Raw genomic sequence first — 25651 nt, forward strand, 5'->3', positions numbered from 1 at the left:
ACAAAATGAAGGTCAACAGTGACAAATGCAAAGATACAGAATGGGGGGCAAAGCCTGGCTCGAGAGCAGTACATGTGAAAAAGATCTTAGAGTCCTCGTGGACAACAAGTTAAACATGAGCCAACAATGTGATGTGGCGGCAAAAAAAGCCAATGGAATTTTGGCATGCATCAATAGGAGCATAGCATCTAGATCCAGGGAAGTAATGATATCCCTCCATTCTGCTTTGGTTAGACCACACCTGGAATATTGTATCCAATTCTGGGCACCACAATTCAAGAGAGATATTGACAAGCTGGATATATGTCCAGAGGAGGGCAACTAAAATGATCAAGGGTCTGGAGAACAAGCCCTATGAGGAGCGGCTTAAGCCTGAAGAAGAGAAGGCTGAGATGAAATATGATAGCCATGTATAAATATGTGAGAGGAAGTCACAGGGAGGAGGGAGCAAGCTTGTTTTCTGCGTCCCTGGAGACTAGGACACGAAACAATGGCTTCAAACTACAAGAAAGGAGATTCCATCTGAACATGAGGATGAACTCCCTGACTGTGAGAGCCGTTCAGCAGTGGAACTCTCTGCCCTGGAGTGTGGTGGAGGCTCCTTCTTTGGAAGCTTTTAAACAGAGGCTGGATGGCCATCTGTCAGGGGTGATTTGAATGCAATATTCCTGCTTCTTGGCAGGGGGTTGGACTGGCGCATGAGGTCTCTTCCAACTCTATGATTCTATGAGGGAGGCTGTGCAGCTGGCCGGATCAGGGCGGCACTGCCTGGCAAACCCAGCCTTGCAGCAGCAGCAGCAGTCCAGCCCAGCCTACCTTATCACCTTGTGCTGCCTCCTTCACCTCCTCTCTGAAAGTTTTGATGGAGGGAGACCCGTATTCCTTCTGTAAAGGGATTTCAAGAGTTGGGAGTTGAATCAACCCAGGCAAAGTTGAGAGGTAGTAACTCCGAAGTTTACGTAGTTTTCCTATTCGTTTCTTGTTATTTCAAAGGCTGGATGAGCATCTGTTTTGCTGCCTGGCAGAAGGGAATTGGACTGAAGGGCCCCAGAAACTGGGGTGTGGTGGGGGCAGGGATAACAGTGGCATTTGTTCAACCATTGTAGCAAATTTCATCCTAATAGCTCTAAAAATGAGAGAGAAAGGAGCCTGGAAGCTCCCCCCACTTGCACTATTACATAGCGAAAAATTACTGGAAATTTCGTTATATCGTTATAGTTAGTATACGAATCCTTACAATATTTTAGAAACACTTTTTATACATCACACAGGTCTAATAACCTTACATTGAGCTTTCTTTTCATGCACCCTAGTTTTCTTTTTAAAAGAAAGATAACCAACTTTGATTGTATATTATCTTTCTAATCAGTGCAGTTACCTGCTGTTACAATAAATGAAGAAACTGGATTGGCAGAAGTTAACTTGAAAGAGAAGATTCCTTTGACAATTAGGAAGGAACCAGTGGCTACATCCTTTGTTCTCTTTGAGTAAGTGGCTGCCGACAGAGTTTCCTAATAGTTTTTGACATTGATGGGTGTTGGTGATGAGCATGCCACAACAATACTGTAAAAGGAACAATTAATGCAAAGATGGATGGTGTAGAATGCAACCAGCCCTCCTCTTTTGTGGATCTGATTAAATTCTAGGTTCTCCAGTGCGATTCCGTAGTCAACTTTGACCACTGAATTGTGCTGGAGGACCCAGAGAGATGTTCTTTCAGGTAAAACAAAATACTTATTTTTTTATTTGTGGTTTTTCACTTTTGTGGGGGTTTCTGTGCCCCTAACTCCAGATAATGTGAGGGCTGGCTGTAGTGGCTGTAAGGAAGTTTCAACTGTGGCCTCCTCCAACTGTATTGGCCCTGTTTCTTTACCAAGGGGCATCACCTTAATACTCCTTGTCTGGAAGAATCTTTTTGTTAGAGAAACAATGGGACCTCAGTGTTCTAATTCAGTCATTTGTACAAAATTGGGATTTATTCCACAAGAAATCTATGATATGATCCTTTTGCTATATGATGTTAAAGGAGTAGTTTTGATGTCCTTGTTTGTCTGATAATCTAGTGCATTCTTGAAAATAGCAGTTATTTTGGTTCAGGTCCTTTACCGTGAATATATGTAAATATGTATTTATGAAACATCACTCTACAACAGAATTTTCAATGTATTTTCTCAAAAGCACAGTAATGATAGTTGACCCAACTGCAGAAGAGGAAGACTTGGCAACAGGCATGTTAACTGTAGTCACTGATGAAGAAGGCAAACTATGTTCAGTTCATAAACCAGGTACTGTGCCAAATTATAAGTTGCCATACATAGCATTTACTTCATCTATATAGTTACATCTCATTATAAACTCGGCAGACCCTTAGTTAACCAGCACCATGGAGAATTGGTAGATGCCAAATAAATGTAGTCTCTGGCTGTTTGAGAGTTACAATTAAAGTTAGGTGTCATACTATACATACCAGAAACTTTATATTGGCTTGATATTGCTATTTAAATATGTGTATTAAAGAAAAATGTAATGTAACATACTTTTCTGGTATTATAAAACAGCTTTTAAAAATTCAATTTTACCACTTGCTTAGAGTTCTGGTTGCTTGAGTTCTAGTTAACTGGGAGTTCACTCTACTTGAGTCAAACAGCAGTTGTTCAAGGAAGTAACGTGTGGGCCGCTTAAAAAGCTGTCACTTGAATCTGTGGTGCATAAATTTACTCCAGAAAGAAAGAGAAATCTTCAGTTTATTTAGAAGCCACCTGAGAGGAATTGTCCAGTATTAGATTGAATGTGTTCTTTTCTATTTCTTTCAAAGGAGGAAGTGCCCTCACAGGAGCAAAACTTCAAGACTGTATCAGCCGGGCAACAGCACGACAGAAGGAAGTTAAAAAACTAATTGACAAAGTTATAAAAAGCATAAAACCAACATAAAGAAGGCCTCTCTGTAAAGTTGAAATGTACAAAGTATTTGTGATAAGGTCAATCCATTATTTACACAAATAGAACATTTGTCAACTCCAGTTTATAATCCTGCTTGAAAAATAATAAATACAATGTTTCCAGGTTGGTAAATTGCACACGGTGTAGTTATCCTATTTATTTAATTTTCATTACAAAAGAACTTGATGTATAAAACTGGTTAGTTGCATTAAGAAGATTGCAAGCATAAATGTAATACCAAGTTCAATTTTATCAGAAAACTCTTTATTTGATTTTATTTAAAAACCTATAAATATACATATCCAACAAATATTTTACAAATTATGGGTGCCTGACAAAAAGTTGAGCTGCTTGTACTGTTGCCACCTCTGTTGTCGTAACCATTTGAGGGTTGAAGAGCTGTCACTGCTGCCAAGGGAGGAGAAGGAGAAGAAAAGAATCTGAATAAGTGTTATTCTGAAGAGGGAAGCCTTATCTTTCAGAAACTTGCAAGCCAATTGGGTACCTAATAAACAACCTTCCCTAGTACAGTCTGTAGGGTATTCGAATTTTTTTAAAACTATGGGTTTCACTTGTCTGACAAATGATGGAAGTGATAATATAAACATGAATTCATGATTCTGAAAACTCATGAATTCAGATACTGTTGATGATTGTTGCACAAAAGATGCCTATTCTAGTTGAAATACAGGTTGAGTATTTTGGATTTTGGAATAGCTATATTTTCATATGTACATAATGAAGTTTTGGAGAAGGGATCCAAGTCTAACCACAAAATTCACTTATGTTTCCTCTAAACCTTTTATACATTTAAAAAAAATTTCAAAGTACAATGTTAGGAGGTAATAAAAACCTGCTATATTTCCCAGATATGTTTTGTAAAATTGATTAGACAAAAGAAAGATTTCAATGAACTAGGGCTACTTCTACTTCTTCCACTTTCCAAAGTTCTTGTTGAAGGATCCACTTGAATCTAATAACTGGCGGATTTACTATTCTATACTTGGACATAAGTCAAATCCCCCAGCTAAATTCCACCATCCCTAAATTCAGACTAATATGTGGCTACATTTCAGTTATCCAATGCCATTTCCAGTTGGCTGGAAGTGTTAAGGGAAAAACAATAACTCAACTGTGAAAATGTAAATCTATAGGAGGACCTGCATAGATGGGAGATCCTGACTCCGGACATTAGATTATGTACAGTGAGCAAAAAAATCTGAATAAATGGGCACCCGGAAATCCTAGGAGAACTGAATTCTCTATCCATTTACTACTATAGTTCCCCTGGGTCAGAAGATGAGGTATCTAAAGAGTTTGCTATAACTGAAAAACAGAATTATAACAACTTTCTATAAGGATGCTTTCTGAATCCTTACTCCAGTCAGGTCAACAACAACAGTCTGCTGAGCAATGCCTGGTCTGGCTTTGTGGGGATCTGTTCCAAACCATGGTAAAGAAAGGTGGACTCACAGAATGTGAAAGTGACGCAGAAGGAGGACATATCCTCAATTGAAAATGTAACTGGGTTTTGAGACACATGTTCTGAGAAAAGAACAATTCTCAAAACACTTCTTGGATTGATGAAGACAGCTCTTTGCAAACCATGTTTAGCAAACACTGAACCCATTCTCAGTAATATTCTCTTCACTCTTCAGTGGTTACTACCTCACCCGCTTTCTGGCAGGACCTTTACATTAATTTCTTTCTTCTTCGTGTCGTCTGTGAAATTCACACAATTGGGTTTCTCCTGCACATGCGCAGCAATTTCGGACCCTTCTAGCCCTCAATTAAGCATCCTCCCATGAAATATATATGCTCTTGGCTGGGGCTACGCCTCAGTTCCTCTTTCCGCATGACAGTAGCAACACAGAAATTTTTCTCTCCATTACCGTACCTCACTCTTGGACCATTGAGTCCCTCGATGACGCTGCCCTCTCCAACCCTGACCACAGATTGGCTATGGATAAGGCTTGTGGGACTAACCTCCCGGACACTGATAGACATACAAAATGCCTTTTGTGCCTGGGCAAATCCCATAACCCCCAATCCTGCGAGATTTGCAGAGCCTTTACCAACCAGGCTCGTAAAAATGGATTCGTGCCTAAAAGCCCTTCTTTATGACCAGGCCCTAGCGCCTGAAAATGATAGGCATCCTGCCCACCCTTCGGCCGACCAACCGATACCTCCCTTAACTCTGGGAGAGCAGTCATCCCAATCTCCGCTTAATGCGGATAATACGCCGCGGCTGCTACTTTTTTGGCTGAACTACCTTTTAAAAAGGCGAGGCTGTCCAAACAATCTACCCACCAGGCGAAATCAAAGTCAAAAGACAAACAAAATAAATCTTAAGTGACGGCAACTCACTGGCAACCAACCCTTGAGCCCTCCCCCGCTCAAACTGACTTCCCAGCCTTTACAAGCCTTACAAACCGGGCAAGAATCCTCAGCCTCCTTTTTGGAAATCAAAGAGCCACCGCAGCTCCTGCTACTTGAACTCCTCTTCCTCCCCGGAGTTGTAGTCTCGATCACACTCCTCATCGAGATACTCCCAACATCCTCCTGACCCACACTTCCACTATCCTTATGAATACCCATTTCCTTTATATTCCCCCCTCCATTCCCTATATATCCTGGCTTTTACCCACAAGGAGATTCATACCACCCCCAACCTTCACCTAACCCCCTGGTGGGCTAACAAATCCACTACTCTTCCTCTTCCAACCCCATGCCGGTGGTTTCCCTGCTCTCCTCTAAACCCAGCACCACCTCCACCCCATCCAACCCCTTCTCACCAAGACCTCCAGCCCAAAGGCAATACCATCGATCCAGATTCCTGTAACAACACCCCACCTTCAGCACTTGCCTACAAATGGGCAGAAAAAGAACCAGCTCCTCAAATTAAGGCCCACTTGACGAGGTCAATTTCTGCATCCCAAGCCTTCTTATGAGGCATCTCCATTGAAAACATCTGCAAAGCAGCAACCCTCTACATTTGCCCACTACAAACTTGATGTCCTTCCTAAGAAGGATGCAGTGTTCAGCAGAGCTGTACTGTTCTCCTGCGTGGCATGACCCACCTCTAGGTTTGTGGCTTGCTAGTCACCCATCTGTGTGCATTTCACAGACAACACAAAGAAGTATAGGTTGTTTACCTGTAACCATATTTCGAGTGTCTCTGTGAAATTCACACAACTCAGCCATCCTCCCTTCTCATGTCATGCCTTGGTACTTTATTGCTGTCTAGCGGCGAGGAACTGAGGCGTAGCCCCGCCCAAGGGCAAATAATAATAATAATAATAATAATAATAATAATAATAATAATAATATAAACTGTATTTATACCCCACCACCATCTCCCCCCACGGGGACTCGGGGCGGCTTACATGAGGTCAAGCCCAGACAACAGATTACAGCAAAATAAAACCAAAACACAAGCAGCAACATAATTATATAAAAACATATGAATACATTAGTAATATAAAACTACAATAAACACAATCACAATGACATTGGGCAGGCCACATGCGCAGGATAAAACGTTAAAAAACTCGGGTGAGGTAAAAGGAGGAGCAGGTTATTTGCAAAGGGGAGCTCATAAAACGGGGTTGTGGAACCAAGCTTTCCCACGAGGGGGACATGTACTCAAGTGACAGAAACATTGAGGGGAGCAGTAGTGTCAAGTTGTGTACCTGCTCACCAAAGGCGCAGTGGAAGAGCCAGGTTTTAAGGTTCTTTTTAAAGGTTTCTAGGGTAGGGGCTTTCCTGATCTCTCCAAGTAATGAGTTCCAGAGCCAGAGAGGAGAAGGCTCTCTCCTTTGTGCCCACAAGATGAGCTTGTGAAGCTAGCAGGGGTGAAAGGAGGGCCACCCCCAAAGATCAAAGGGTTGGTTCATGGAGGGAGATACGGTCACTAAGGTAGATGAGTCCCAAACCATTTAGAGCTTTAAAGGTGATAACCTGCACCTTGAATTGGGCCCGGAAAATAAACGGCAGCCAGTGGAGCTTCTTAAACAGGGGGGTGGACAGCTCCCTGTAACTAGCCCGAGTTATTAATCTGGCTAGAGGTAACTAAGGCATGGTCCACCATGGTCAAGTCAGACTTCATGAGGTAAGGTCGCAGTTGGCACGAGTTTTAATTGTGCAAAGGGCATCCCAGCCACCACCAACACCTGTGCATCAAGCGTCAGCGCTGAATCCAGGAGGACTCCCAAACTGCGGACCTGTGATTTCAGGGGGAGTGCAACCTCATCCAGCACAAGTTGCCACCCAATACCCCAGTCAGACGGGTGACTGACCTGGTGGACCTCTGTCTTGTCAGAATTGATCCTCAGCTTGTTTGTCCTCATCCAGATCATCATAGCGGCCAGGCACTGGTCCAGTATCCAAGGGCCTTCCTTGGAGTCTGGCGGAAATAAGTAGTGGAGTTGGGTGTCATCTGCATAGAGATGGCACCGTACTCCAAAACTCTGGATGACCTCTCCCAGCGGTTTCAGGTAGATGTTAAATAGCATGGAGGACAGAATAGAACCTTGCGGGACCCCACAGGTCACGGCCAGGGGTCCGAGTAGGAGTCCCCCAGCTTCACTAACTGGGAACGATCCTCCAGGAAGGACCGGAGCCACAGTAAAACCGTGCCTCCGAGTCCCATCCCAGCGAGTCTCCTCAGAAGGATACCATGGTCGATGGTATTGAAAGCCGCTGAGATATCCAAGAGAATGAGCAGGGTCACACTCCCCCTGTCCACTTCCCTGTGGAGGTCATCCATCAAGGCGACCAATGTCCTCATGGGAGGATGGTGGGGCTCCTGCAAAAACTCTAATTCAGCGCTAGAAGGTTCCGAAATTACTGCGCATGCGCAGGGGAAACCCATGTGTCTGAATTTCACAGACCGACACTCAAAGAAATACGATTACAGGTAAGCAACCAATACTTATATTCAATGGGTAATCAAACCCAATACTATCAGCTCTGATGGCCAACAACTTCCCAGGGTTAAGGGATGCTGTCCAAGCCCTAACTGGAGAGTCGAGTGATTGGACTTAGGCCTTCTGCTTGCACAGCATGTACTACAAACCATGAAGTTTACTAATGACACAACTCCCAGGAGTCTGAGCCAGTATGGGCAATGTTTAGGTTCTGGGAGCTGAAGTCCACAGATTCATAGAATCAAAGAGTTGGAAGAGACCTCATGGGCCATCCAGTCCAACCCCCTGCCTAGAAGTAGGAATATTGCATACAAATCACCCTGACAGATGGCTATCCAACCTCTGTTTAAAAGCTTCCAAGAAGGAGTCGCCACCACACTCCAGGGCAGAGAGTTCCACTGCTGAACAGCTCTCACAGTCAGGAAGTTTTTCCTCATGTTCAGATGGAATCTCCTTTCTTGTAGTTTGAAGCCATTGTTCCGTGACCTATTCTCCAGGGAAGCAGAAAACAATCTTGCTCCCCCCTGTTGCTTCCTCTCGCATACATGGCTATCATATTTCCTCTCAGCCTTCCTCTCAGCCTTCTCTTCTTCAGGCTTAAGCCACTCCTCATAGGGCTTGTTCTCCAGACCCTTGATCTGGAGAACAATGTGTCCTCTGGACACATTCCAGCTTGTCAATATCTCTCTTGAATTGTGGTGCCCAGAATTGGACACAATATTCCAGGTGTGGTCTAACCAATGCGGAATAGAGGGGTAGCATTACTTCCTTAGATCTAGACACTATGCTCCTATTGATGCAGGCCAAAATCCCATTGGCTTTTTTTGCCGCCACATCACATTCTTGGCTCATGTTTAACTTGTTGTCCATGAGGACTCCAAGATCTTTTTCACACGTACTGCTCTCGAGCCAGGCATTGTCCCCCATTCTGTATCTTTGCATTTCATTTTTTCTGCCTAAGTGGAGTATCTTGCATTTGTCACTGTTGACCTTCATTTTGTTAGTTTTGGCCCATCTCTCTAATCTGTCAAGATCGTTTTGAATCCTGCTCCTGCCCTCTGGAGTACTGGCTATCTCTCCCAATTTGGTGTCGTCTGCAAACTTGATGATCATGCCTTCTAGCTTTTCATCTAAGTCATTAATAAAGATGTTGAACAGGCCCAGGCCCAGGACGGAACCCTGCGGCACTCCACTTGTCACTTCTTTCCAAGATGAAGAGGAAGCATTGGTGAGCACCCTCTGGGTTCGTCCATTTAACCAATTACAGATCCACCTCACCGTAGTTTTGCCTAGCCCACATTGGACTAGTTTGCTGCCAGAAGGTCGTGGGGGACCTTATTGAAGGCCTTACTGAAATCCAGGTACGCTACATCCACGGCATTCCCCGCATCTACCCAGCTTGTAACTTTATCGAAAAAAGAGATTAGTCTGGCATGACTTGTTTTTGATAAATCCGTGTTGACTATTAGCAATGACCACATTTGTTTCTGAGTGCTTGCAGACCACTTCCTTAACAATCTTTTCCAGAATCTTGCTTGGTATCGACGTGAGGCTGAGGTACTTGTTTGGCTCATCCTTTTTTTCCTTCTTGAAGATTAGGACCACATTGGCCCTCCTCCAATCTGCTGGAACTTCTCCCGTTCTCCAAGAACTCTCAAAGATGATTGCCAATGGTTCCGAAATGACTTCCGCTAGTTCTTTCAATACTCTTGGGTGTAGTTGATCTGGCCCTGGGGACTTGAACTCGTTTAGAGCGGCCAGGTATTCCTGGACGACTTGTTTCCCAATTTGGGGTTGGATGTCCTCTAATCCCTCACCCACTCCATCTTGCTGAGGTTGAAGATGACTTTCTTTTTGTGAGAAGATCGAGGCAAAGAAGGCATTAAGTAGTTCTGCCTTTTCCTTTTCCCTACCCCCTGTCAGCATTGCCCCATCTTCTCCTCGAAGAAGGAGTTTTTCCTATTTTTTTTTCTACTGACATAAGAAAAGAAGCCCTTTTTATTGTTTCTAATGTCCCTGGCAAGCCGGAGCTCGTTTTGTGCTTTAGTCTTGCGGGCCTTTCCCCTATAGGTGTTGGCTATTTGTTTGAAATCTTCTTTGGTGATTTCTCCTTTTTTTCCACTTCTTGTGAATGTCTCTTTTGTGTCTTAGCACAGTTAGATGTTCTTTGGACATCCATTCTGGCTTCTTTGCACTTGTCCTATTTTTTTCTCTTTGTTGGCACGGTTTGCAATTGCGCCTTGAGTATTTCATTCTTGAGAAATTCCCATCCATCCGTAAATCCCTTGTATTTTAGTATCTGTGTCCATGGAATGCTGCTCAGTGTTTCCTTCATTTTTCGGAAATCAGCTCCAAAATGCGGGTTTGACTTGACTTAGTTTCGGCCTTCCTTTGTACCTCAAATTGCAGGAGCACATGGTCACTTGCCCCAAAGGATCCTACCACTTCAACCGCATCGATCAGGTCCTCCACATTTGTTAAGATGAGATCAAGAGTAGCCAACCTCCTTGTTGCCTCTTCTACCTTCTGGACCATGAAATTGTCTGCAAGGCAAGCGAGGAATTTGTTGGACTTTGTACTCTTGGCCGAGTTCGTTTTCCAGCAAATATCGGGATAGTTGAAATCGCCCATGACTACTACATCTCTTCTCTGTGCATGTTTGGTCAACTGTTGGCAGAAGACTTCATCAAGTTCTTCCTCCTGGCTTGGAGGTCTGTAGTAGACGCCCACAATGAGATCTTTTTGAGTCCCAGTTCCCTTGATTCTTATCCAGATGCTTTCAAGCTGGTTTCTTGGATTGCTGTCTTCCATCTCTTCTGCAGCGTAACAGTTTTTGACATATAAGGCTACTGAGCCTCCTCTCTGCTTTGTTCGGTTTCTGTGAAAGAGGTTATAGCCCTCGATGTCTACATTCCAGAGATAGGAGTCATCCCACCAGGTTTCAGTGATGCCTATGATATCATATTTGTGGTGTTGTGCTAAAAGTTGGAGTTCGTCTTGTTAATTTCCCATGCTCTGTGCATTAGTGTAAAGACATGTGAGCCCCTGAGATCTTCCCCTGAGCTGTTTAATTGGAATTATTGTGCTTTTGGTATTTGGTCCTTGTTGTGTTTGTGCAGCCCTCCGTTTAGCCTTCTGGCGGTTCCCTGACATTGTGGGTAAAGTAGTGTTCGCAAGGCTGTTGTCCCCCTCCCCCAGTAGACCTAGTTTAAAGTGTGCCTAATGAGCTTTGCGAGTCTGTGAGCTAAAAGGTGTTTTCCTGCTTGTGTGAGATGCACCCCATCTCTTGCCAGTAGGCCATCCTCCTGGAAAAGCAGGTCATGGTCGAGGAAGCCAAAGCGTTCCTCCTGACACCATTTTCTAAGTCCAAAATAAACGACTCTAGACCACTGCTCTAGAGAAACAAATCTTGTGGTCTTCAGCATATTCCAAATAAATGGAACATAAATAAATATGTTCCAAATAAATGCTGAACAGATTTGGAGACAAAATAGGCTCTTTCTTGAGAACTTGTACCCATTCGTGTAAAGTGAACTACCACATATAACAATCCCTTTCAGAGGTTTTCCCCTCAACTAGTCTATGATAATTAACCTAAATAAATCAATATGTTTATTGCACAAGACCATGGCAAATAGCTGTAAATGTACAGAATAATATCTTCATAGTAAATAAACAGAAGACACCAAACAAAAGTTATCCTGCTCCCACAAAAAATAAAACAATGCATATACGGCGGGGGGGGGGGGTGAGGAATAAAATTAGCACCTTGAGTCTCCATGGCAATTTTATCTAACTTTCTCTTTTAGACTTTTTTGCAGCCAAAGCAAAAGGAGAGTTCCCATTTTATTTGCCAGCAAGGATTTCAAGTATTTCTCTAGGGTCGTTGTACAGAAGACAATTTAACATGGAATGTATAATGTTTTCCACCTGACTGGTTACAGATGCATACTTTTCCAATTCCCTATTACTACATAATCTATATATCATTAAACAATACTGAGCTAGAATTCTGGCTAACTCAGTCTATAGCAACCTCAACATTTTATTTTTACGTTTAAAAAATCTTTAGCCTACCTCTCCAGGTTTTGGTTTCAGCTGTGGTTATTTTAATTGTTCCCATGTACAATTATCACAAATAGCCAACTGGCACTCTGTTTTGGGATATACAAAGGTGGCCCACACAACTATACATATAGGTTCATAGATCAAAGGTACATTTCTTAAGTGTAACCGTAGCCCATTAAAAAAACCCTTTTGGATAGCATAGTTAACAATCCCGGAACGTTTCTTTTGTTGCCTGTGCCCCTGTTAAGAAGATTTCCCTTCACTTTCTCTCCTTGTGACAACTAGATTTTGAACATTTTGACTTGCCATGGAAACAAGGAATGGCAATAAAGCTTCAGTGAAAACACCTTTACCCCATGATAACTCTTAGAAGAGTAAATTTCCATTCCTAGGAATAGATTTCCTGTCACTTCCTATTGCCTCACACCTGTCTGTTACTAGGAATCGTATGTAAGTTGGATGTTTGTAACTTTGGGATATATGTTGGATATTATTTTAGATAAATATGCCTACTTGATCTCCCTGTTGTTGAGAACTTGAAATTGGAGGTGGTTGGGATGAGAACTGGGAGAGTTGTTGCTGCTGCAAAGGGTTGAAAATCAGTGAGCCGTCTTGAAGCTGTTCAAATTTAAAGATGGGGCAGAGATCAGGTTGTATTCTTATAAGACAAGCACAAAGAAAGAGACAGACTTAAACTTTTTATTCTGGTGCCCCCCCCCCAAATAAAAAACCCAAAACTTGTGCCTGTTCGCCCAGTCACTTCACCAGATAGAAAATCATTCTAAATCCTATCTCATTAGTAGTATATGCTCAGCATAAAACTTCAGTTTTTGTGGAACATGTCACAAAGTAAGAGTAGGGAAAGACTAAACCAAAACATGCTACACCGTAGTATTCAAACCAGAATGTGTGGATTTTCTCCTATAAGTCCCTTTATTTTCTCTAAATTTTCTTTCAAAATAGCAAACAGATGTCCATAACTCTTAACTGTGAGAAGAATGGTTGGTTGAAGGGACTGAATGAAAAAGTTTCTGGAAGTATGAATATGAAGAACCCCACTGCAAATCTCCAAAGTAGTGTAGATTTTTAGTGCCCAGGCATACTTCCCCAATTGTCTGTTTTTCATGTCCTCTTTGCAATGTTTTTTTTTTTAAATCCCTATCCCATTTTAACATTGTGTTTTCTTTCCTATAATAAAGGAGGCAAACATCCTTACATCTATAGGAAGTTTAAGTGAAAGGAAAGCTTTTCAACTGAATCAATCTTTTAATCACCAGTGTAAGCATATGGACTTATTTCCTCGACATCTATTCATACAAAAAGTACAAAACTTGGTTCAAAGTATCTCACTATTCAATTTACCTGCAGTAGATTCAGAGAATGAAGACCTGGACCATTTGTTAAACTCAAAGGGCCACCTGCTGAAATTAGACAAAATAAAACTAATTATTTTTCACAACAGTTTTGCTGAATGATCATAATGAAATTATTATACATCAAAGACTATGTCAACCATTTCAAACAAAGGTTTTCTGTCATTGAGTCAGCTTAAACATAGATACAGTAAAGAGAAAAATTCCTGAGTTACAATAATTTTTTCTATTCAACTAATAAAGTCCAACGGAAAGGTGGAACACATCTACAGGGAATCAGCTAAAGCGATAGCCTTAGTCCATTTCCTCTCTGGTGTGAAGTCTGAAGGGGAAAAGTGTAAAACTGGTATAAAACATGGATTATATATTTATGTATTGTGCCGACTCCATCAAAATGTTAAAGGAGAGGTAGAAAATCATTACAAAATACATGTCAGTGGAAAGACAGAATAAAAATGGAAAATGTTGTAGTAGCAGATAAAACAATCCAGATTATGTTCTATAAATGCCACTACACCAACTGAAAATGCCTAGGTAAGAAGAACTATTTTGTTGGGTATTGGAAACTCCTGAAGTGGTCACCAGGCTCAGACCTAGAAAGACTTTCTAAAGATGGTGCATCAACACAAAAACACAATTCGATGACTTAAGTCACATTATCTGCAGAGTGTTCCTGCTATCTCTTATGAGCTGAAAGGGGCGGGGGATTGGGAAATGGAAAAACCAAATGCCTAGACAGGGATCCCCCACTTTTCAATTATTTTTATTTCTCTCAGCTATTTCGATAGATATAAATTACAGCCATGCACATACTTTCAACCTCTGCTCCACTCTTTTGACCCATCAAGTCAAGCATGCCAAATTGGTGCCATCAAGTATTCAGTACTGCATTTGTAAGCTAAAATAACATGGTTTCACTTTTCAACCACTTCCACTTTTTGACAATGCCCCTAACCTGTCAACTAAGAAGGAAACATGTATACATTAATTTCTTCAGTAACTGAGTTAAGATGTTATATGTGCAGAATTTTATCAAAACCTTAGTGATTATCAATGTAGATGCTGTTAATTTTAATGCAAATTGGAAATCCAAAGTTCTATCATGGCCTATTGTGCAATTTTACCATCAATCAATCAATCTTTTGTTCATTTTTCGGCTTACATACTGACCTGGCTGAGAGGTGGGCTGCATTGCAGCAGGCAGCGCACTTGGCACTAGACCACCTGGTGGTAAAATGCTGCTTAGGTTTATATCTGCAGGACTTATTGCACCAGTACTGCACCCCAACATGGAGTTTGAGCCGCTCATCAATGTTTGCGCACCACTGTACAAACGTAATGAGTACAAATTAGACTTAGACTAATACGATATAAGCAGACCACAAAGTGCTGGGTATTGGACAATCTCCCTGTCCAACACCAAGCAAAGATATCTGCTTCATTAGTCTTGAGGTTACACAGTTCAGTCCCCAACTGATCTGTGAAGCCTTGTGGAATTAATCAACAGATATGTGAACAATGGTAATTTTATCCAGTTAAAATTGGCAAGGGTAAAATGGGCCTATTTTCCTATGCAAGATGTATTAGCTGGCATCTTAGATACATTCTAGACCAGGGGTCCTCAAACCTTTTAAACAAAGGGCCAGGTCACAGTCCTTCAAACAGTAGGAGGACTGGATTATAATTTGGAAAAAAAAACATAATGAATTCCTATGCACATGGCACATATCTTATTTGTAGTGCAAAACCACTTAAAATACAATAATTAAAATTAAGAACAATTTTAACAAATATAAATTTATTAGTATTTCAATGGAAAGTGTGGGCCTGCTTTTGACTGATGAGATAGGATTGTTGTTATTGTTATGTGCTTTCAAGTTGTTTCAGACTTAGGTTGACCCTGAGCGAGAGCTGGCTAAATGACCTTGGAGGGCCATATCTAGCCCCCGGGCCTTAGTTTGAGGCCCCCTGTTCTAGACATTCCCCTAATCACATGTAACTGCACAGATAATCTGTCCCCACAGAATGGAAGAAGATCTGAAAGGCACCTTGGAGAAATATAAAAGATTGCTTAGACCAGAGTTTTCTAAACTGTGTCGCGACACATTGGTGTGTCAGTTGCAGTGTGCAGGTGTGTCATGAGATACCTCTGAGTCTATGTGAAATAAGCAAGAAGTCATATATTTGTAATATTTACAAAATATAAATGAAAGTTTTTAATGAGATGCTATTTCAATTTATGTAATAAGTATTTTAAACTCGTATCCCATGTTTCAATCTCTGTTGTGTAGTTTCATATGTATTTTATAGAAATGTTTTAATATGTATGTTTATAGAAATATGTTTTAATATGTGTATTTGTGGAATTTTTACAATGTTTAAGTTTTAATTATTCTGTAATTCGCTGAGCCATGAGGAGATAAGAGTAGTTTCCTAACCTTTTCAGGCTTGTGATCCCATCAGTTCTTTGTTGCAGGCAGATGGTATTTGTGGCACAAGTTCCAATGAAGGATCTGATTATTATTATTATTATTATTATTATTATTATTATTATTATTTTACTAACACAAAAACACAGTATGACACAGCAAACAAGATATATATGCTGAATTTTGTATCACAACCTATAAGTAAAACATTTCCCAAGCATTTAGGACTGTGTGATATATTTTCAACAGATGTGCGCAGATCCAAGTAAGATGGGCTTTTACAGTTGACAGATCATGATTTTGTCAATGTTTATTCTTTCCAAATGCCGACTGAGATCTTTTGGCATGGCAGCCAGTTGTTATTGTTGTTATTATTAGAAACACAAAAAGATTAGTACACAGCAAACAAGGTCACTCTGCTGGTTGTTGTATTGGATCACACGTCAGACGCTTCCCAAGTGTCTAGGATTGTGTGATGTATGGCAAATAATGCGTGCAGATCCCAGTAGGGTGGTCTTTTGCAGCTGACAGATGGTAATTTTGTCAGTGCCAATTGTGTTTAAGTGCAGGCCAAGGTCTTTAGGCACTGTACCTAGTGTGCCGATCACCACTGGGACCACCTTTACTGGCTTGTGCCAGAATCTTTGCAGTTCGATCTTTAAATCCACATATTGTGTCAGCTTTTCTAGTTGTTTTTCTTCAATCCTGCTGTTGCCTGGGATTGCAACTTCAACAATCCATACTTGGTTTTTTAACACGATCGTGAGGTCAGGAGTATTGTGCTCCAAAACTCTATCATAATTATAATTATAAGTCATTAACATCACAAAAACTTTTAGCACAACATCACAAATGTGATGTCATAGGCATCACTGAAACCTGGTGGGATGACTCCTATCGCTGAAATGTAGACATCGAGGGCTATAACTTCTTTCACAGAAACCGAACAAAGTGGAGAGGAGGCAGAGTAGCCTTATATGTCAAAACTGTTACACTGCAGAAGAGATGCAAGACAGCAATCTGGGAAACCAGCTTGAAAGCATATGGATAAGAATCAAGGGAACTGGGACTCAAAAAGATCTCGTTACAGGCGTCTACTACAGATCTCCAAGCCAGGATGAAGAATTTGATGAAGTCTTTTGCCAACAGTTGACCAAACAGTCACAAAAAAGAGATATAGTAATCATGCTTGATTTAAACTAACCTGATATTTGCTGGAAAATAAACTCGGCCAAGAGTACAAAGTCCAACAAATTCCTTGCTTTGTTGCAGGCAATTTCATGGTCCAAAAAGTAGAAGAGGCAACAAGGGGGTCGGCTACTCTCAATCTCATCCTAACAAATGCAGAGGTCCTGAGTAATGCAGCTGAAGTGGTCGGATCCTTAGGGGCAAGTGACCACGTGCTCCTGCAGTTTGAGGTACAAAGGAAGGCCGAAACTAAGACAAGTCAAACCCGCATTTTGAACTTTAGGAGAGCTGACTCCCTAAAAATGAAGGAAATACTGAGCAGCATTCTGTGGACACAGATACTAAAAGACAAGGGAGTTACAGGTTGATGGGAGTTTTTCAAGAGTGAAATACTCAAGGCGCAATTGCAAACAATACCAACAAAGAGAAAAAATAGGACAAGAGCAAAGAAGCCAGAATGGATGCCCGAAGAACTTCTAACTGTGCTAAGACACAAAAGAGACATGAACAAGAAGTGGAAAAAAGAGAATTCAAACAAATAGCCCACTCCTGTAGGGAAATTGTCTGTAAGGCTAAACTGCGAAACGAGCTCAGGCTTGCCAAGGACATTAAAAACAATAAAAGGGCTTCTTTTCTGTGGCACAGCTATCTGAGTGTCAGCTGCATTACGATCACTTCTGACCAAAAGGTCATGAGTTCAGAGCCAGCCCGGGTTGGCGTGAGCTTCCGACCAATTGTGTAGCTTGTTGTCGACCTTTGCAACCTGAAAGACAGTTGCATCTGTCAAGTAGGAAAATTAGGTACCACCTATGTGTGAGGAGGCTAATTTAACTAATTTATGAGGCCATAAAAAAAGACTCCAGCAAAGCACTCCAGCAAAAGGGGAATGCGGGGAATGCGGAAGTATTTCATCAGTGTCGCAGATGGACAATGAAAGCGACAGCTCCCCTGGCAGCCAGAAAAGTTAAATAGCCTCTGACTGTATAGCCTCTGTCTATATCTAAATAGCCTCTGTCTATATCTGTCTATATCTGTCTATATCTGTTGGCAATCAATGTGTGCCATATATGTGTACATTATAATCCGCCCAGAGTCCCCTGCGGGGTGAGAAGGGCGGAATAGAAATACTGTAAATAAATAAATGTGAGTAGAAAAAGGAAGAACAAGGATGCGACAGGGCTTCTTTGAGGAGAAGATGGGGCAATGCTGTCAGGCAATAGGAAAAAGGCAGAACTACTTAATGCCTTCTTTGCCTTGGTCTTCTCACAAAAAGAAAGTCATCTTCAAACCTCAGCAAGATGGTCTGCAAACACTTGGTAAGAAATACAGATTTATCAAAAACAAGTCATGCCAGACTAATCTGATCTCTTTTTCGACAGAGTTACAACCTGGGTAGATGCGGGGAATGCCGTGGATGTAGCATACCTGGATTTCAGTAAGACCTTCGACAACGTCCCCCAAGACTTTCTGGCAAGGAAACTTAGTCCAATGTGGCCTAGGCAAAACTTTGGTGACTTAGAGGAAGGGTTAGAAGGCATGATCATCAAGTTTGCAGACAACACCAAATTGGGAGGGATAGCAAATACTCCAGAAGGCAGGAGAAGAATTCAAAACGATCTTGACAGATTAGAGAGATGGGCCAAAACTAAGAAAATGAAGTTCAACAGGGATAAATGCAAGATACTCCACTTAGGCGGAAAAAAATGAAATGCAAAGATACAGAATGGGAGACGCCTGGCTCGAGAGCAGTACGTGTGAAAAATATCTTGGCATCCTCGTGGACAGCAAGTTAAACATGAACCAACAATGTCATAAGGAGGCAAAAAAGCCAATGGGATTTTGGCCTGCATCAATAGGAGTCTAGTGTCTAGATCCAGGGAAGTCATGCTACCCCTCTATTCTGACTTGGTTAGACCACACCTGGAATACTGTGTCCAATTCTGGGCACCACAATTTAAGGGAGATGTTGCCAAGTTGGAATGTGTCCAGAGGAGGGTGACTAAAATGATTAAGGGACTGGAGAACAAGCCCTATGAGGAGTGGCTTAAAGAGCTGGGCATGTTTAGCCTGAAGAAGAGAAGGCTGAGAGGAGACATGATAGCCATGTATAAATATGTGAGAGGAAGTCATTGGGAGGAGGGAGCAAGCTTGTTTTCTCCTGCCCTGGAGACTACGACACGGAACAATGGCTTCAAACTACAAGAGAGGAGATTCCATCTGAACATGAGGAAGAACTTCCTGACTGTGAGAGCCGTTCAGCAGTGGAACTGTCTGCCCCAGAGTGTAGTGGAGGCTTTTTCTTTGGAAGCGTTTAAACAGAGGCTGTATGGCCATCTGTCAAGGGTGCTTTGAATGCAGTTTTCTTGATTCTTGGCAGGGGGTTGGACTGGATGGCCCATGAGGTCTCTTCCAACTCTATGTTTCTATGATTCTATGATTATTATGATTATTGTGTTCCTATCTCTGGGTTTAGCCTCTGGTTTGGTAGTAAAATAGAACAATCATGTTGCAAAATGATGCATATCTGAAAAGTGTGTCACTGACATGAAATGTTTGGAAAGCTCTGGCTCAACAGTGTGCAAACCATAGTGCCATATTTTGCCCCTATTTTTTTAACATAACTCTAAAGTCAGCAACAATGCAATATGGACAGGTTACTCAAGTGATACTCTAAATTCACACACGTGGAGAGTATCTGCTCCTGCACAGGTTCCAACAGAACACTTCCAAAGTTTAAAACTAAAGTTTTGGTGATAATCCCGCCCACTCCCCCCAAAACATAAAAGGCACCCTGGCCATACATTCCGCTGTTCCTATGCTGCAAAGACAGCGAGAAAGGAAGAGGTTTGCCAGAGGGGAAGAAGGCCGGATTTGTGTGAGTACCACTTGAAGGAGCATGGTTACAGGTGAGTAACCTGTCCTTTTTCTTCGTGGACTCTGTGAATGCACACATGTGGAGACTAGCAAGTTAAGGTCCCGGATGGTGGGACAGATGCAAACCAACTTTGATTGAGGACCAAAAGCATGGTTTATTGTGACGAATATCTGCAAATTTAGTGCAAAGGTACATGTGTGAGTACCACTTGAGGGAGCATGGTTACAGGGATCATCTGAAAACAGTTCAGAGAAAATAGGAAAAATGTGAGATACATGAGCAATGAAAGGGTTGGTGTCGCAGTCTCATAAAGGTGAGGCAACAGTTACCCAGGTGAGTAGAACAAGTCATAAGTAACAGAGGCCTATCGGCCTTATAGTCACAACAAGAACATGAGAGGAGGTAGGTAGTTGCATACAGAAGACACCCTTCTCCAGTTAGAGTTATTAACATTGTCTACTTTTTCATTATAGGTTACCCTGTATCGGGACCTGGATCGACCTCCCACAAAAAATGGAGAAGGGTTTTGGAGAAAATACTCATACGGATAATAGAGACTTGTCCAAGTGGAAACAAGTATCCTAAACAGTTGTGCAAATGTAATAAACATTATGACAGTGAAGATCATTGTCAGTGAATCAACTGAGTCATTGAGACCTCAACGGGTTCGATGGATTGTCACCTTGTTGTGGTGAGGGGGTTTGTGTGCTCCAATGAACCTACGGGCCATACACTCCCACGAGTGGCCACAGGGGAGGTTCCAGACCAAGAACAATCCAAAGACCCAAAGACCTCAACGGCAGAACAGGCGGAGGATAACATGGTACATGTTACAATGGCTGTGAAGGTGATAGAAGACTGCACCAGATTAAGAAGCCACCGTCGTCATGTTAACCCTGTCACTGGATGGGACCTCACTCTGAAGACTGTGTGTTTTTAAAAAAAATATAATTTTTATTGCATTATAATGTGAATACATGGAAAGCGGGGGAATAATTGTGTAGGAGATAGAAAAGTAGGAAATAATAATAAGCAAGAGAGTGTCAGTGAAGGGGAAAGGGAGAGAAAGAGAAAAAAGAAAAAATATCCAGAAAAAATCAAAGAGTCCAATCAAAAAGAAAAAAAATCAAAAAAATCAAAAATCAAAATAATAGTAAAAGTAAAAATAAAAATAAAAATATGGGTGGACTTCCATCTGTTCTTTGAAGATCTTCTATATTTGTTTAAAAAAAAAAACAAGGTGTAAAGTTAAAAAAAAAAAAGAGATGAGAGCCGGGTAAAAGAAAATCGGCTTTCATTCTCAATATTTCAGACTGCATTCCTGTGACACAGTTATTTATCTTCTGACTTGTTACGTATCAAGAAATGACCTCTTTTTTTCACTGAGTCCCAATTTGTTTGTTTTTTCGGTTTTCCTTCGTTCGGCGTTAGCCAGTATGTTAACTCATCCATATTCATAATTTCAAGTATCTTGCTTTGCCATTCTTCTATTTGTGGTATTTCTTTCTGCCTCCAGTTCTTGGCATAGACAATTCTGGCTGCAGTGATTAGGTAATTGAAAATAATGTTTTTATTTTTGTCTCCTATAATATCAAACATTCCCAGCAAGAAGAACTCTGGTTCCTTTCTCATTTTTATGTCAAGTATCTTTTGAATATCAGTATGTATTATTTTCCAATATTTCTTAGCTTTTGGGCAAGACCACCACATGTGAAAGAAGGATCCTGTGTGCTGTTCACATTTCCAACATCTGTCCGATGAATTTTTGTGGAATTTTGAGATCTTTTGTGGCGTAATATGCCATCTATGTATCATTTTTAGTTGGTTTTCTTTCAAGTTATAGGAGTAGGTGTATTTCATTTTCTGATTCCATGCCCTCTCCCATTGATCTAAGCGAAATTGATGTCCTATGTTTTGTGCCCATTTAATCATAGTTTCTTTTATTTGCTCAGTTTCTGTTGTCCACTCTAATAATTTTTTATAATTTTTTGTAATTATTTTATTATTTGTCATCATAATAGTGTCCCAGAAACCTTCTTTAGCCCCGAAGTTTAATTCTTTGTCAGTCTTATAGCAGTCCCGGATTTGCCTATAATTTAGCCATGATAGGGTAGTAAAAATTTCTTTAATCTCGTTTTCTTCTTTCAATTCATATTTCCCATTCTCTTTCCTCAATAAATCCTCATATGTTGGCCAGGTCTCCCAGCCTAACTCTCTCCTGTGAAAAGCCTCCAGAGGTGACAGCCATAGTGGTGTGTTATTGTAAAATCTTCTTTTATATTTTTCCCATATTTTAATTAGTCCCGCTCTAATATAGTGGTTGGTGAAGTTTTTTTCAATTTTAATTTTATCATACCACAAGTAGGCATGCCAACCCCGTCTCAGGTCCGCCCCTTCTAGTGTCAACACATTCTTCTTTGTTAACGTAGTCCAATCTTTAATCCAGCTAAGTCCGCATGCTTCATAATATGTTTTCAAATCGGGTAATCCAAATCCACCTGAAGACTGTGTGTTGATAGGCTGTGCACTGACTTCCAACCATAAACCCTCATGTACAGGGGTCTTCCAAGAAAAATAAAAAAACCATCGAAAGTTCCATGGTGATCAGCGAGTGGTGACGGGGGCAGGACTGTGAAATCTGGAAGCCCCTAGTCACAGAATGGCACATGGATGGTGGATATGGATTCAGTCATTCTACCTCAAGGTCCGAGGAAGTTGAGTAGTTCGGCAGCTGTATCCATGACTAAACAGCCCTTTTTAGGATCCACTCTGCTCACCCCATATGGGGAAGGAGCTAGAAAAGGTGCCCTAAATATAGTCTGCCTCTCTTATCCCTGATTGGACTGCTGCGTCCAGAGGGGTCACCACCCTGCGGCCAAAAAGAGAAATGAATTTTGGAACATGGAATGCACAGACACTGTTGGGCAACATTGTCTGTGAACACCCCAACATTGAACACCCCAAATGCAGAACTGCTATCATTGCAAGGGAGTGGGACGCTTTAACACCAACATAGCAGGACTTCAGGAGACCCGGAGAGCGACAGCTGAAGGAAGAAAAAGGAGGCTACACCTTCTTCTGAAAGGGACTGCCTGAAGAAGAGTGAAGAATGCATGGAGTTGCCTTTGCTATCAGAAATGACCTGGTGAAGCACCTGACCGAAGCACCCATAGTTATTAATGAATGACACTTAGCCCTTGCCAAAAACCAACAGGTAATCTATGCACTGACACTAGATGCTAATGAAGACATCAAGGAAAAAATTTACTGTCAGCTAGACACCATCCTATCGGTGATACCTAAGGACAAAATCATCCTCCTGGGGGATTTTAATGCAAGAGTCAGACGAGGCTTCGACCTGTGGCCAGGGACCATAGGAAAAGGCAGAGTTGGAAATAGCAACACAAATGGCATTCTGCTTCTCACCAAATGTATGGAACACAACCTTGTCATCACCAACACGCTATTCCGCCAAGACATCATGGAAGCACCTGTTGGGGTTCAGCCTGATCCTGATCTGTGTGAACAGGATTCTCCAATAGTTTTTCAAACTGAGCAAGCTTTCCCTGACCCTGACAGTGTGGAATCTGTTGTTGATGCAGAGCTCAGTGGGAATGAAAACGAAACCCAACAGTTAGAAGAGAATGTTTCGGAAGTTAGCCGTGATATCTCCCCACCTGGGCTAGATAATGAGGTCCGGAGAGAACAGATAGTGAGAGATAGATTTGTCTCCCAGTCTGTACGAAGGTCACAGCGGCTTCAGCAAAAAGAGGCCCAAACAGAAAAGTCAAGGGGCGTTTTTAAGAATAGCTTCTTTGGTTTAAGAGCATCCCTGCAGAGTGCTTCTTTAGGTCAAGCAACGTTCGGGACTGTGGCTGGTCTTGGCAGAATTCCTGTGTTCCATGGCCAGTAATCCCAGAGGCTTCTGTTTCCAAGTTCATGGTTAGTAAAAGGCTAACAGACTCCTGGTTATTGTTTTGTGGCTTTTGAAGTTTTGCTCAAGTTCAGAGATCCTATTGACTCCTGTGTTTTTCTGTGGCTTTTTTACTCTGCATTTATCTTTCTTTTGTAACCAATTTTTCATCAATAAACAAGGATTGCTTTTCCTACAGTCCAGAGTGGTGGATTTAATCTTATGGTCTTGTTTCTTGAACTGGGATGCAACAGCACCCCCGTCAAAGCATTGGCACCTCTTAGAGGACGTAATCACACGTGCCAGAGACTGCCACAACCTGCAATGATAGGTGCTGATGACTGATGGACAGACCACAGGTTAATCCGATCCATGATGGCTATAAAGATCATCCCCAAATGCAGACTCCAAGGCAGAAAGATTAGGCACAAAAATGAACACCCAAGCCCTTCAGGAGCCCTCCAAACGAGCCCTTCTCCAAACAACACTCAAGAATCATCTACCCATAGAACACCCCGAAAATGTTGAGGAACATTGGAACTAACGGAAGACTTCCATCACCACAACCTGTGAAGAAACCATTGGGTATCAAACCAAGAAACATCAAGATTGGTTTGGTGAAAATGACGAGATCCAACAGTTAATTGACAAGAAAAGGAAAGGCTTCCAAACATGGCAGAGAGACAGCAACTGCGGTGCTAAGAAAACTGTCTTCTTCTGACAGTTTGGCATGGAACCGCTGGGCTTTCTCCCAAAGGATTTGTTGATACGTTCCCATGCAGTATGGCCCCATAGTTTGCCATACCGATGAGGAGGAGAGCTCCGTAGTATAGCTTTTTGCCAACCGCATCAAACCATTTGCCTTCGCGGTCGGAGGGGTGTTTGATTGTCTCCCTGAGATCTGGGCTGATTTGACAACTACCAAGTTTGAATCGGGGTGATGTTTCAGCCACTTGTGCGATATCCGGCTTCGATGCGTTTCGAAGCTTAAGGTATAAAAGAAGGGGTCTTTCAGGACGCTCGAATGATAACGAGAAGATATGGTAAAAAGCGTAGAAGAGGAGCCTGAGGAGCTTCTGCTTGAACCTGCTTGAAAACAGGGTCGGTCACCGCTTTAGACATCTGCTTGATCTCAAGGCTCAGGGTCTCGGCCATTCTAACCATCTGGTCAGCGAAGGCCCTGATGTTGTCAGTGGGCAAAGGAGGGTTGACATCATATGCCTCAGGGTTTGGTGAGAGATCGATTCCCAACAAAATGACAGAACCAGAGTGGACCAATTCTGCATGCTCTTGTCTTGGTTCTCCTCCTCGGTGTGGTGAGGGGATGGCAAGGACACTGTTGGAGGCAGAGGTGGCCTCATGGATTGACTTGGAGAAGCTGGAGGTGGGGCTGCTCCAAGGCTGAAGATTGCGCCGCTTTAGGCAGATGAGCTGTTTGACAACCTTTATCTGGAGTTGAGTTCAATGGAAAGAGCTCTTGTCTGGCCAAAGGTTCTGGCGGTTGAATTTGTTGGTGCTCAGACTACCATCTGGACATATTGAGCAAGTTAGTTCATGTGATTTTGTGGGATGAAGAGGAAGGTGGGACCCATGGAGTGGATGTGGCATAGCATTGTGCCCTTCCAAACCTTGTCAGTTATAATTACTTATGACTATAATATAAGGCAGTCCTTATAAAGTTGGTACAATCTTTTTTAAAAACGAGGAAGAGGAGGAGCGCTGGGGAGCCCTTCTCTTGACTGGCAGTTATGTGCTTCCTGGAAGGGCAAGGGATTTGCCCGGAGTCGAGGGAACTGGAAGTGACACCACTGAATCCGATTGTGCTCGGCGAGACTTCTTGTGGGCCCTCTTAAAAGCAATTTTCATGAAGGAGGAAGATGGTGGAGTCGCCACATTGGACCCGCTGGACCGTACCGAGGCAAGGGAGCTCGAGGTTG

At 42.1% G+C, this 25651-nt stretch overlaps 2 protein-coding genes across 15 annotated transcripts in view; one reads left to right on the forward strand and one right to left on the reverse strand.

The window, feature by feature from the left end:
- EXOSC8 (exosome component 8) overlaps positions 1–3077 on the forward strand; it is a 29014-nt gene extending 25937 nt beyond the window's left edge. For both annotated transcript variants that reach the window (XM_067464073.1, XM_060763441.2), the window contains 3 exons: positions 1370–1487; positions 2179–2285; positions 2816–3077. In XM_067464073.1, the coding sequence (XP_067320174.1) occupies positions 1370–1487; positions 2179–2285; positions 2816–2931 (341 nt within the window). In that variant the 3' untranslated portion in view covers positions 2932–3077. The remainder of the gene's footprint in view (positions 1–1369; positions 1488–2178; positions 2286–2815) is intronic.
- SUPT20H (SPT20 homolog, SAGA complex component) overlaps positions 1–25651 on the reverse strand; it is a 101964-nt gene that overhangs the window by 16997 nt on the left and 59316 nt on the right. For 4 of the 13 annotated variants that reach the window (XM_067464072.1, XM_067464064.1, XM_067464068.1 and 1 more), the window contains exons 20-22: positions 14480–14634; positions 13299–13357; positions 12450–12554 (exon numbers count right to left, since the gene is read on the reverse strand). In XM_067464072.1, coding sequence (XP_067320173.1) covers positions 12450–12554; positions 13299–13357; positions 14480–14634 — 319 coding nt within the window. Of the gene's footprint in view, positions 1–3182; positions 3349–12449; positions 12555–13298; positions 13358–14479; positions 14635–25651 lie in introns of those variants that run through there. The other 9 variants (XM_067464069.1, XM_060763433.2, XM_067464071.1 and 6 more) reach the window with 7 other exon arrangements.

This window comes from Anolis sagrei, chromosome 2 (assembly GCF_037176765.1).
Source record: "Anolis sagrei isolate rAnoSag1 chromosome 2, rAnoSag1.mat, whole genome shotgun sequence".
Lineage (NCBI taxonomy): Eukaryota > Metazoa > Chordata > Lepidosauria > Squamata > Dactyloidae > Anolis > Anolis sagrei.